We start from the raw sequence: 14869 nt of genomic DNA on the forward strand, positions 1-14869 counted from the left end.
ATACAAATACTTAGCAACGGTAAAATCCGTGCTACCATCCGTCAGCTAAACTTCATCCACATTCCATAAGAATATTTACGTGGATGACCACAGTTCCTAAGGATATTTCAAATGCAAGAATACTTCCATCCGAACTAACAAGCTGATGGATACCTGATTTGACATACACAGAAAAATATACATCCCCGAGGGATGACCAATCTCGTTGACATACTACGTTCATACCATCGGTTTTGTCTGTCTATCTCCCGTTGGATATCAAAACTGTTGAGTGTTACACAAACAAAATATAACACAGATTACCTATTTACAGTTACAATTCGAACCATTTTCCTCCAAATATCAGTATTCCCTGGGACTGAATCCCATATCATGAAGTTAAAATTTACTTACCTTAATTCAACTACCCGGGAGTGGTCATTTTATCTTATATCTACAGCCACCTATATCTATACGTGAATAAAAAAAATATACTGGAGAAATAAACATACGTTTACGTAAACCATGGAAAAGACAATAATATTGCGCGTCTCCACCAATTGGAAGACAAATGAAATAAAAATCACACGAACACAGGCTCGACAACGAACCCGTCACTTCCAACAACTACCAGTGAAATTTCACGAAGTCTAAACTCGCCCAGATCAGTACATAAAACAAAATCACACTCTGAAAAGGAACACACATTATACAACAACACAAAGTATAAATGGCTGTATTTCATCTCGTAGCGCTCGCTACTTGAGCGGACTATCGGTCTCTTCTGTGCTCAATTGAGGTTCGAACCTGAGACTCTGGTCGTCTCCATCAGGGACACTGAAATAAAAACCCTAATTACCCTAATCATGTCATCGACAGTCGTAACAATATTCTACATTGCTTTCGAGTCATGGCTCACGGACTGGGTGTGGTGGTTACATCAATATTCTGTCCCTCTTCTCACAGAAAACTGCAACGTTTTAAAAGAAACATTCTCTGGCGAGGCAAGTTCTCTAAGCTGCTTCTCTCTCTGACCTGCCTCCACGGGCAATAACTTACTGCTTGTCAAAGCTCCCTTCCACAACACGGGCGAAAGGACATTTAGCACGCACAATAGCGGCAGTCACGGGGTCGATAAACCCATACAATTGAGCTAATGCAGGGTACACCTGCTCAAATTAACTCATACTATCATTATGATCCAACAATACACTTCTCAAATTAAGCAGCCATATTATCGCAAAATTCCCTAATTTTGCCAGGAGTCTGGAGTTCAACCACACATTTCTTCCCGTAGCCTTATCGTACATTCGTCAGCCTTTACCAAAAAGCAATGTCTCCTAATCTCTCCCCTTAGAGGCGAGATTGTGTACCTGTCAGATACTACCCTATTGTTCAAGATCTATCGGTATCAAATCACCGATCAAAATACTTTAAGAAATTAACAATAGTAATAATAATAATAATAATAATAATAATAATAATAATAATAATAATAATAATAATCCATTAATCTGTTGCTTAAAATGTATCGGTATAAAACACTGATCAAGTTACATTAAGAAAATAATAATAATAATAATAATAATAATAATAATAATAATATTCAGACATGATCAAACTCAACTAGAAAAATATCTACTTTATTAGCCTAGCTAATGTGTAGGGTGGGCCAGGTTTGAACCTCCGCACGTATTTTCTCGAACGTCTTCAGTTACAGCCAAACTTATACACTAGCATGCAAAAACTAACTACTGTCTCTACTTTTATGAATTGAGTGCTGTCACTATCCCACATTAACTTCTGTATAGGCACATGTTAATGATACTGACACCTACTAATCCCTGCTCGTATTATGCAGTCACGCAGATGAAATTATGGCATTAACCTGGCCAAATTTCTATTCATTTTCCCCCCTCAAATCTTTCTCAGCACTCATGACAAAATATATAATATAGCATGCGCATGCAGCTTCTAAAAGGGGTCCCAAACTCTATACATCCTTCCTGGTTCACTTCCTTCCCATATCTACTTACAAAAAACAAATTAAACAAGGGTCATCCGACCACTCCAGGTAATTAACCTATCAATTAACCCTATCCTTACAGTCACTCTATTTACAAGGGGAAATACTAACATTGGAAGAAAATAGCTCAATACTCAACAGTTTATGATGTTTTCTGGCCCCCGCCCGAAGTTTTCAGGGGCCTGCCATCGGTGCTCACTCCATGTCGCTGGCTCGTGCAGTCCTTGGTTCTAGGAGTGTGATGACTTTGCTGGAGTAATCCATCTTCCTGGTAAACAAATCACTGCAATTATATTTACACAATCTTGCACACTTGTTGATTACTCGACACCATCCAACTTCCCCTCTATCGTTCTAGACCGATGCTAGTTACGTGATGCTAATTATTATGGATATCTCAGCTAGTCTATTTCGTTAAATCAGGCGAGCTGTAAATTCATGGTCTCCTCCTTCCCAAGTCTATCGCCTCCTACGTCCGTGACTTATATCAACCGTCCTTTTCTTACTTTCTTGTCTCGATTAAATCAGATCCTGTACTTATCATTCCCCTTTACTTGGTGTTATAATCTGTTCCGGAAATCCTGCTCTCAATGTTACATGGATTTAAACTGATAGTATTTCTTCACACGATCTGATTTTCTTTTGAAACAAAGTTTACCAAATCCCAAAGTTATACTGCTCGAAAATGAGCCCCCTTACTGCTATAGCCATCACCCTCGCGATGAGCGTTCTCCGTCTAGAGTTCGTTTCCCCACGACGTACTCACCCTTTCGCAGTCACTACCTACGACATACTGACAAATATTCAGAGTTTACTTCGCGATCGGATGTCGCACAAATACCTTTGTCATATAGTTACATTTTCTACTATCACTGCACACTGGAAAACACTTTTAAAACTTCACTCCCGTTTCTTTGTGTCAGTTATTCAGACAAAGAAGAGGTAGACCTCGCTCGCGGACCGCACGTAGTTCCACCTTCTGAAGCTCGTTTCTGACTAGTCCCTCCTCGAGAAACTGCAACCACTTATAGCCAAACCGGGAATAGGGGTGGCTAGCGTGTCCTTCCCCCACTCTGATTCTGGCCTTTCCTGGATAAACCAGCCTGTCGAAATTAGCAATACGCTAGACTGTGTGACTTGGTTATGCACAAGTACGCTATGATATGCGGAGTTGAATATGTTCGGCGGATCTGCCGTAATTAATTAATAACATCGGAGGGGAAGTGGGGAATCCCCAAAGGCATCTGGTTTCAGCCATCGCGTCCGTACGCTATGGGTATTATGTAAGTTGTTTACCAACGCCTTTCGCTTGGAGAGTATTTTCTACCAGAACTCCTGACTTTATAATTCCACCAAAATTCAGCACACTACTCTAACGGGTGCAGTATTGTTAATTAAGCCTTATTTATGCCGAAAATGCATTAAAATTTGCCCGATTGCTTTGGCATCGCTGTACGCTGGCATATGTTTTCCAATATGGAGTCGCTAAATAGTGTTCTTCTCCTGCTTCTTCTATGACGTGTGCCTAATTCGGGGATTCTTTAAGCCACCCAGTGGGCGGGTGAAGGCGCCTCTCTGGCGGGCTTCGTATTGCGCAACCTGACGATTCCCCCAGCATCCACACAAAGAAAGCTTGCTGCCAGCTTCCTTACCCAGCATCTCACTTGAAATAAATACTAATTGTGCCGGCACGGTCACACTATTTTAACAACAAACACAACAAGCCAGGGTCGTTTCCTTCCCACTCCAAGGCCTTTCCTATCCCATTGTCGCCGTAAGACCTATCTGTGTCGCTGCGACGTAAATCCAGCGGTAAAACAAACCCTTGTCACCAAACATCCTCACTTTTCCGTAAATTTCTGTAAGAGTAACCATTATATAAAGCTACGCCTTAATTAGCAGTCCCTTTGCTGCGTTAAAGTTGGAAAACCCTGACAGGCTGCTGAAAATTTTACAGTGATCGCAAATGAGACAAGAACTGGTCTTTCTTCACATTCTTGTTTTCCATTGTAATGGAACTCGTCGCAAATAGAACAAATTTTGCTCTGGAATGGAATTAAGGGAACATTCCTTTCCGATAAACTCGTAGCCTCCTCTTCAAAGAATTCTCTTGCAGCACATATCATTTCTCTTCCTTGGTGATGAATTGTCACACCATGGCCGGCGGTATTTTTTTCACGAGGTGGACGAGTCCTGGGCCTCCCTCTCCCTCGAGGAGTATTCATCGTACTCAAAATATAAATACAATGATTGCACGCGCGTACGTGCGTAAATAGTATTTAAAATGCAATTAGAAACTTACTAACGGCCACTCACACTGAACTGCTTGTAACAAGATCTAGCTCACAAGTGAAGTGAGAGGTTTGGCAACTCCCAGCAAGACGAGCCTCCCAGAAGTTTTATCTCCATGGCAACCGCAGTCGCCCCACCCTCGTTTCCATGGCAACCACACAGCCACTCCCTTTATCCCGCCTCGGCAGGCAGTAAAAGGACCTCCCTCTACGAAATGTCACAAGCCATCTCTTATTATTAGCAGTATAGATACCATCTCGTCGCTCTCAGAGATTCCACGCCCAGAATGCTCTTTCCCGCTTACCGTGTCTTCTGTATTCGTCATTTCAGAAGATTTGACAGAAGTTGGTTACTTTCTTGTGCTTTTCAAAGATTCTAGTTTTATGGCACGGAATATAGTTACAAATCCTCTGTCTGTTACAGTATTTCGTATTCGACTTCCACATGCCCCCCATCATGCTGTTCGACAAAATTATCACCTTGTCGGTAAGTATTAAATAACATCAGTCAAATGTATAATTACAGTAGAGATCCTGAGCATGAGTCAGTAAATGCACTTTGCTCAACACTTCAGATTGATTGAATTACATTTTTTATCATTTTAGGAGAGAAACTCCTGCTCGCAGAAGTCATGGCAAAGGCATCTTGTTTTATTTAACTCCTGTGTCGTGAGAGTGAGAGGGAAGCAATACAGAAATAGTGAACTTACGAGGGTGAGCCAATAAATAAGTCGCAAACCATTTGAAATTACGCGCTCAGGTTTTGGCAGCAGATGGCAGCATATGTATGCTTGTCGTATGACATCTCGCAGGCTGTTAGTGCACACGAGAAGAACAGCGTACTCGTTTACTGCTTCTCACAGAAAGCTGTGTTCAATTGGATCCAGAAGTTTAACCGAGGAAGGACAAGCATCAGCGTCCTATTGCAGCCCCCAGTGATTTTCATCGTTTTGGGCCCCCTAAAAATCATATGGGTGGCCGTCATTTTGATATATTTTGGTCTATGAGGTTACACGTTGGCTGCGACAGCACCCAAAGGACTTCTTTGCTGCTGGCTTTCAACGACTTGTAAAGCGATGGGACAAGTGCCTGAATGAACAGGGTGAATATGTGGAAAAGTGAAATAAATGTCAAAAAGTTACTTTGATTATTTTTGCCTCCATTCAGTTTTGCGACTTATTTATTGACTCACCCTCGTATATTTGCTAGTTCATTCTGTATTCTTTTACCTGAGATTACAGAAATGTGGGAGCAAATCCGAGACCATCGGACATTTCTCTCCTTATGTGGCATACCACGCTCACAAACATTTGAGGGATAGTGGGATCGAATCCCACTGCTGGCAGTCCTGAACATAGTTTTCCGTGGTTACCCATTTTCACACCAGCGGCTAATTAACGCTAGGGCCACAGTTCGTGCCGAGTTACAGAGAGAATGAAATAGAAAGGAAAGAACAAAGAGAATTAAAGACTCGCTAGTCCTCATAAAACTGAGAAGAAAACAGGAGATGGACAAGCAAGGTCGGACACGAAAAATGAAGTGAACAGGTGACACAATGTCAGAGTCAGCTAGAAGTCCCATGGTCACAAGCTGAGAGCCACTAGAGAATTAGCCCGTTTTAGTCGTACACAGACGGGTTATGAGTCGTGATAAATCAGTCACATTCTCAGTAAATCGGCAAGGGTTCGAATCTTGACGAATGTAGCTAGGACGATTGACATTAAATTCACGTCCCTGGCCTCTCTGCTGTTGAGTGGAGGTATCCCACTCCTTGGATATCGGTGGAGACGTCTTGGTAAAGACCAATCGACTTGACGATGCTGCAGAGCGCAACTTCTCAGCGAAATACTCTGATAATACACTCACGTTCATAAAATAACAGAACACCTTGACAGACTAGAGATAGCTTATAAATCTCATGTTTATTCCGTATTGGCTCAACACAACTAAGGTTAAGTTAAGAGTAAGTTCCCACCTTCCAATACTTAACAATTTCTATATAATAGACTTATTAATTATCTTAACATCAATGTATTTTAATTGTCTTGCCATTTTACCAATTTTAGCTGAAGATGTTCCATATCGGAACGAAACATGTACTAGAGGTTATATGGATTATATTATGTAATTAATAAGTCTATTATATAGAAATTGTTAAGTATTGGAAGGTGGGAACTTACTCTTAACTTAACCTTAGACTAGAGATAGGAAGTTCATATTCACAGGACATATTCTATAGTGTGTTCTGCAGATTCAGTCACCTAGGTTTAGCATGTGTCCTTTTGCCTAGTAGGCACTGGGTCCTCCATGGGCACTGATAACTTGTTCCATGTGTGATGGCATCGATGCGTATAAGGCGCGAGTGGCGTCCTGGTGTATAGCCATCCATACTGCATTCGCCTGGTATCACAGTTCATTTTTAGTGGTTGGCACTGGGTCACAGATCACGGCCATCATTTCACCATATCCCACACATTTTGGATTGGGTACAAGTCCGGTGATCGGGCAGGCCAGGGCAACAGTCTGACATCCTGTGACAACTAGAAGGCACGTGTTCGTGCAGCAACATGTGGTCGCGCATTGTCCTGCTGAAATATTGCGTCTGGGGTGTCGTGCAGAAAGGGTATGGCCACGGGTCGCAGGATGTCGTTCACGTAGATCAAGCTGGTCACAGTGCCCTGGACACGCACCAGCTGTGATTTTTCGTTGTACCCATTAGCACCCCACACCATAAGGCCTTGAGTTGGCGTTGTATGTATTGTGCGAATGCAGTCAATGTGATGCCTCTCCCCCTGTCTGCGTCGAACCAAAATTCGGCCATCATTTTCAAACAAAAATAACCTGGATTCGTCCGAAAACACTATCTGCTGCCATTCCTATCCCCAGTGACGTCGCTCCATACACCATTGTTGTCTAGCGCCGGTAATAAACGGTGACGGATATTGTACGATGTGTTCCAGAGCCGAGGAGGATGCAGATCTGCCCTGCAATGCCATTCTGATGCGGTGTCGATCTTCTCGGATGGTGCAACCAGACCCATCTCATCGTGTTCTACGGCCTTCTATGAACCATTCCGTACACACCCGTTGCACTGCCACATACTTCGTCCCACACGAGCAGCAATTACCTGGATGGATGCATCACGTTCTCTCATGCCAATAATGCGCCCTCTTTCAAACTCATCATTTGAAAGTACGGTTCTCGCATACGTCTGCGAGGCATCCTGCACGTCTTCTCAAGTCACACTGATCGATCACCTTCGGTTTATAGCGACAACGAGAGCCGCAGGCGCATTTTACCAGTCGGTGGTGGTGCGTAGAGATATCGATGTGGACCTAGAACCTGAGGGCCGACATGACTCAAATACTAATCATTTCTTCAGAACATGTCCTGTGAATATAAACTTCCTATCTCCAGTGTCTCAAGGTGTTCTGGTTTTTGTGAATGTAGTTATGAAGAGAAGTGTCTTGACTCAATTGTGGAACTTACCGGGATTCTAACCTTTGCCGTCTGGATGGTGAACGACAACACTTACTCTGTAGCCTTCTTCTTCTCCTACCCTTTGCCCCGCACGCTGGGAGGCTCATGGCTTGGGTTTGCTGTGTTGCGAGCATCTCAAGAGACAAATACAAACACTCAGTCCCCGAGTTACTTGACGACCGTCACAGAGTGAACAACACAAGTACACCGAAAACATCACAGATATAATGCGGAACGAAGGTTGAAGTTATATGAACTAGAGAAAATAGACAGAAAAGATGTTTGAATATATCGAAGGCCTAATAAATAATTTTATTTGCTTTACGTCCCACTAAATACTCTTACGGTCTTCGGAGACGCCGAGGTCCCGGAATTTAGTCCCGCAGGAGTTCTTTTACGTGCCAGTAAATCTACGGACACGAGGCCGTCGTATTTGAGCACCTTCAAATACCACCGGACTGAGCCAGGATCGAACCTGCCAAGTTGCGGTTAGAAGGCCAGCGCCTTAACCGTCTGAGCCACTCAGCGCGGAAATCGAAGGCCTTAACCGGGTGTAGGAGGTGTAGAAGGAGAGATGCGGAGAATGAAGACTGACGTGCTCTACAGTTGGCGAATATTGGAAACAAACCAAAACACAATACACACACCTCACGTCGTCTGAGTTTGCAAAGTGGATGTTTGATTAGAAGCAGCTGCTACAACTTGTGTGTGAAGACTGGCATGTGCTAAGCGAGACTTATCTGTTGACATAGGCTCACTTCAACTTGTATTCATCGATAAACATGTTTATGAAATAGAAAATGATTGAAGTCCCTTTGTTTTGAGCTGTACCCATGGGCTGAGTGTTCACAGATATCAGTAATAAACTCACAATCGCTGACCCAGTCTTCCCCCCACCTAATTCCTCAGCTTCGGTTACTGGAAATAAAAATTATACACATTTGCTTTAGAGTTAGAAATAACATATACGTATTTGTGCTGTGAGATGGTCTCGGATTTGAGTCTCGAGTGTTTCATGACCCCGTACTAGTCCCTACTGTCACTCTGTTCTGTTCTCTTATAGGTGTTACATTCTAGGAAGTTGTTGTACTCTGGAACTGTGGTGGGATCCTTCAAGATTGACCTCAAGACGGTGTATGATGCTCCTGGTACTAACTGCTCTCTCTAGACGATGTCGGATGCTGCTTTGGACAAGGGACATAGGTGTGAAGAACTTGCACCACTTACACTTGTCAACGTTCAGTATAGAAACTGGTTCATACAGATATAAGAATATGAATGCGTTTTGTCTTGTATCCTCCGCTATTATTCGAAGACAGAGGCGTCCAGCTTAATTAATTATCCTAATATTTTATTTGTTTTTGATATACAAAAAACGGAATGACTAAGAAAGCAGGCGAGTATGTGACTGGATCTCACAGAACAGGCCAGCAGTGGTAGAAAGCGAGTCGGTTGTCCACACAATCGAGCCTTTGATAAATAACAATAAAGCAGGTGTATGTGGGAGACCTCCCCGTATTCGATGACTCTTTCCGACTTTCAGTGGCTCTGGAAGATATAGATTCCTACTAGAAACATTTTCCTGTAAGAGTCCACCTGTATTACTGTGTATTTCCTGGAGACAGGTGATGGGCCTTACGCCGGTATAATCAGTTCTACGTAAAACGGTTAGATGTTACTTATCTGGCGGGGCACAAGACAGATCCACTCACCGTGAAACCAAAATGCCTAACGCTTATTAGAACTGTAGCAATACTGTTACAGGTCTTTCGTCCTACTGGGGGACACTGAGGTGTCGGAATTCTGTCGCTGAGGCTTTTTCAAGTGCCGGTCAACCTAAGAGTTTACCTGCCGCCGAGCGACTCCAACGCTTCCTCGTGACAACTGATCAAATATTTATTTTACGTGTTATGGACGCGAAAATGGTGTGATAATGGAAAACCATCTGCAGGGCTATCGACAATAGGGTTCGAACCCTCTATCCCTCCGAATACAAGTTCACAGCTACAAGATCAAACGACGTGGCCAACTACCTAGACTAGAATAATAGAATGCAGGTTTGTATAGATGATTTCCATTATAAACGATGCAAGAGCCATGGCCTGCAGATTACGAGGTGTGCTGTGGTCAGCACGACGAATCCTCTGGGTCGTTATTGTTGTCTTTCTAGACCTGTACCGCTCGTATAGTCTGACCTAGCTCTTGCCCCAGCAGCATCCGACTTCGTCCTCTTTGTTGCACCTGTTTGTTTCTGTTTTGTTTTATTTGCTTCTTCTTCCCCCCGCCACAGGTTCTACAATCACGGAACATTCTCAGAGCCAACAAAATGTTGGGCAGCTTTAAATTAGATGTGGCAACGGTGTGGGCGCAGCCAGGTACAGTCGCTCTTGGAGTGTTTATTGTAGACTAGCTGTAGCGTGAGTCCGTTTCCTGGGAGGCGCGAAACTAAACTTCCTTTCTCTCAGTGTGTTAACTATACCAAGAAATTATAACACTGCCTGTTAATTTGACTGCTGACACTCCGTCGTCGATTTTCAAGTTTACATTTCGAAAAAAGATGAAAGTTCAACGGCGTTAACCCGCGAGTGGTCGCTATATGACATTTTCTCTCAGATTATTTTTTATTGTGATATTACTTCACAGTGATGAAAGGGAGCTGACTGTTCCCTCTTCTAGCTGAGTTTATAACTGTCGTGAGTAGAGCACATTTGAAGGGTAAGCACCCCTCCCCTAGTCAGAACAAAGGTTCCTATATATCTGTGCGCGCTGTGTGAGACTTTCTCTCATCGCGCGACTAATGACGGTGTTATGTTGAAGTGGAGCGGAAAACTTACCCCTGTTGCACGCGTTAGTATTTGTATTATGAGCATTTCTTGTTTTTGAAAATGTTATTGTGTTCAGAAACCTTGCTTTGTACGTAAATATTACTAGATATAGGCTAATGCATGTGTGAGATTTTAATTTTTACAACTTCAGGACGGAAGTTGTTCTTATGTTATTTTAAGTAGTAATTTGTGTCTTTAATAAACAGCTTATCATTTCATTTTTATCTGAAATACATACGGTAGAACTTGCGTTTCATGTCACTAGTAAATTTCAGCCTTAGGCCCCACAAAACTGTGAAAAATGTCATATTTGTTTTAATGTGAGAGAAAGTCTCACGCGCGACCACTCGCGGGTCAAGTAAAAATGGCGAAGTTATAGATAAGGTGCCCGAAGACTTCCTAGTTCCACGTCAGTAGGAGCTCAACACGTACCCCCTGACATTTCCCACTTGGCTCTGACTTAGGTTGTGGAACGCAGTTACTTCTATATTTATTTCTTGCTATGGATTAACCATTTAGAGAAAGGAACAGGGAATAATAATTATTATTATTTCTCTGTGCTTACCGTTGAATGAAACCTCACAAATGCTTTGTAATATAAATAAATAATAATTGTTACGCGGTTTCCGTGGTTCACAGGAAGGACCTGGGTTCAATGCCTGGACAAGGGATTACTTAGAACAACTTTGAACATCTCATTTCTTTCCTTCCCTAAAATTGAGAGATAGAATAATTGAACAGGTTAATAAAGAGCTGGTCAGCTCTAACAATACCTGGGACTTATGAGTCCTGAAATCAAGTACAAAACTTGAAATAATTACCAAGTCGTTAAATTACATAGAGAAGAGCATTATTGTTCCTGACAGGTACACTTCATAGGAGGCTCAACTCCAAAATACAAAGCGCGATGAGCTTCTTTTGATACAGTAGGCAACCTACCTGGTGACCCCACTTCATACACAGTTCCCCACGGTGGGTTTACCTAATGCTGACATTAGTCACTGTCTGAAACGAAGAAAGATTTGCCCTATGAAAAATACAGAATAAACAGGGGCATAATTACCCATAGTACACGGTCTTAAGAGTAAAAAGAAAAGGTTGCACATAACCGGCCTTTAACAAAAGGCACTAGGTCTTATAGCGACGATGGGATAGGAAAGGGCTAGGAGTGAGAAGGAAGCGGCCGTGGCCTCAATTAAGTTACAGCCCCAGCATTTGCCTGGTGTGAAAATGGAAAACCACGGAATAACTTCTTCAGGGCTGCTGACAGTGGGGTTCGAATCCACTATCTCCCGGATGCGAGCTCACAGCTACGCGCCCCTAACCACACCGCCAACTCGCCTGGTAACAGCCTGCCTGTATATTGGCAGGAAGTAGCTGGGGAGTTAGATAACTTTCTTCTTTAGCATGCCATTCCTCTGGTTCATAAATTTTCTGATGCTACTGGTACATAACACACTGGTTCATCATAGCATTCTAGCTATTCAATCCCCACTCTGAGGCACTGATTGGAATAAGCAGTGTGCATATATAAGGGAATAATGGCAAAGGTGTGTTCAAGCCCGTCTGTGGCCTGGTCATTCCAGCTCGGGAACTTTGGACTGTTAGATCGCCACCGTAGTAGTGTTCGTTAAAAGTGAGAAAATGTGTCTTCTCCATTTGATCGAGTATTTTATATCATAATATTGCTTTTAATCGCTATTTTCCTACTGACGTTTTTGTAATGACCTATGCTGACTTCAGTTAGGAAAACCACAAAGTCAGTCTTTCTGAGAATCCCTTAGCGGAGCGCGGGTACCTACTTCAGCTAGTAAGTGATAACTGTAGTGTCGCGCTATGATTCCAACTAGTCATTGGGACTGTTGCCAATCAGCACAGTGGACACTAATCTCGGTCATTCTGACCCCACTACTGCTCTCAGCCACCCCGAAGGCTAGGGTTGGCTGAGGATAGCTCGAGGAAGTGTGTTCTTATGGTGCAGAGTGCGCCGATGTCTGGTGTAAGACGGAGCGTCGACCTGCAGGAGGCACTCCAACTCATACCAGCCGATGACGACGTAATTCCCTTTATGTGTGGGAGCGGGTTAGTCCATGTCCTCGCATCAGTCTGTTTATATATAATTTTTGTTTGCATGTTAAGAGGGATGCTTGTACTTGGTGTCGTTCGACCTCACTGACCTCCTCCAGAGACTCCTTAGCCAGTGGTAAAATCGTGCTTCTCGAGGATAACACAAGAACTGACACATTTCAGCTAACTTTTCCAAATAGACATCATTCATGGCAGAACATAAGCGAGAAAAAGTATCCGCCGCATTATTTTCTAGACCAGGTGTAAAAATGATTTCCTTGTTGTACCATGATAATTCCAATCGCTAACTTCTCTCTCTTTACTTTTCCATAAATTGGGGAGTCAAACATGGCGGAAACGGATTTCTAGCCAGTAATTAATCGAAAATGACGGCCCATAGTAATGTTCCTATTTGAGAATGGTTTCAAGAACTACCTCGTCCGCTGGCGCTTCTCACCCTCGGCCTTGTCTGCGGTGAACATAACTTCTGGGTCTATTTAAGATAGTTCACCATTCAATGTTTCAGCCTATCGACTATTTCTATACGTTCAGTATTAAGAGAAAATTCACTGTTGACTAGAATGTGAATTTTCTCGGAGATTTTAGGGATTCAGCTTCAATAATGAGAGAACATTCCGAGTACTCTCCTCACACGTAACTCTTGAAGTTGTTTAAATCGTTCGGGGTCCGGTCTGTAACCGAGGAGGTCAAGGGAGCGACTCGGCCTCGTTTATTGTTAACCTATATTTGACAGTTGTCTCCATACTTGTTTGTAAATTGTTGGCATGTTCTTCCTGGGTCTAAAGGACCTTGCAACGTTCACGGCAGGATGTTGGAGGTGTCACCGCCTACCACGTACTCTTCCCATCCCCAGCATCGCAGTTGCTCCTGCTGTGCCCTGTGGACATTCCTATGTCATCACCATCATTCTGCCGCCTTGGTGATCCGGCATATCGCCATTCCGCGGACCGACGTTTGCCCTGGCCCATAATTCATCGATGGTGTTTATTCGTGACAGAAAGTGGTTACCAGCATGCTAGGTGGTCTGATCACGTTGCACATCGCATCCACCTTTGAAATTCCGTCAGTTCATGTGATACCCACCGCGCATGGTCGATGTCACTTGCCCCCTCCAGCTCCATCGCCTGGCTTCCCCTAGGAGCTGCTCGCTGCTACTGTACAGTTTGGGAGAGGACTTCCACCAATTCCATGTGACTTCCATCTCACACGACTCCACACACCTTGCACGCGACAAATACGAGTAGCAAAAAAAAATAGTTGCAGTGACTTTTGCCCCAACCCTCGTATATCGTAATTACCGTACCTCACGGGATTGCTGTTATCGTGGTGCAAACCTGAGGCGAGTAAACACTCCATTCTCCGCCCTCGCGGAGAGGTCATTTGAGATAGGAATAGCATCATTAATTGTTCCACAGTAACAGAAATGATCCTAAGTTGGCTTGACAAGTCGTAATGGAGTTCTGTTAAGTTCGATATAAGTGATTCCATTGCTGCGATGTCGAGCATGACATTTGGTAAATATTTAACTTGACTCTCCGTGGTGTATTTTGTTTTGTTCATTTATTACAAGGTAAGGCTTAATGAATTATTGTGAACTGAAACAGGAAATATAAATGTTCTTTAAAGTTTTATTAAGCGTAATCGAAGAATGATATATCAGTAAAATATTCTAAGAACATCCTTGAAAATATAATAATTGTTATTTAAGAAAATCGCTTCCGCAGAGATTTTAAAAACAGGAAAAGATATTGCATATACATAACAACTTTACCTAAATCTTATATAAAATGTGAATTATAAACTTATTAAATACGAACTCCAAACCTACACAATATTACAAAGGTAGACACACAATACGCTGTCGGTGATAAACACGAGCTGGCCTGTCCATTAGTGAAGGCCACCACGAAAAACCGGTAGATTATCGAAGTTGATACGTTTCTTGTATAAAATGATGCAATTCATAGGCCAATAATTTTAGTTGAATGTAGGACAGTAACTGTCCGCATTCTCCCCCGTAAAATGCTCAACTAGTATGAAACAATGAAATATATCAAAAACTAAATTATCGGCATTTCTAGCTGCATGATAACCAAATATCAGCTCAGTCAGTCTAGTGGTTCCCGGAACAAACAAACAAACAAACAAACAAACAAAACAGCAAAGATCAATCTAAAAAA

At 42.7% G+C, this 14869-nt stretch overlaps 1 protein-coding gene across 1 annotated transcript in view; it reads left to right on the plus strand.

Moving 5' to 3' along the window:
• The window catches only part of mfr (misfire), a 426204-nt gene that overhangs the window by 8459 nt on the left and 402876 nt on the right, over positions 1-14869 (plus strand). The window contains exons 3-4 of the mRNA XM_067152717.2: positions 4721-4783; positions 10067-10151. Of these exons, the coding sequence (XP_067008818.2) occupies positions 4721-4783; positions 10067-10151 (148 nt within the window). The remainder of the gene's footprint in view (positions 1-4720; positions 4784-10066; positions 10152-14869) is intronic.

Source organism: Anabrus simplex, chromosome 8 (genome assembly GCF_040414725.1).
Source record: "Anabrus simplex isolate iqAnaSimp1 chromosome 8, ASM4041472v1, whole genome shotgun sequence".
Taxonomy (NCBI): Eukaryota; Metazoa; Arthropoda; class Insecta; order Orthoptera; family Tettigoniidae; genus Anabrus; species Anabrus simplex.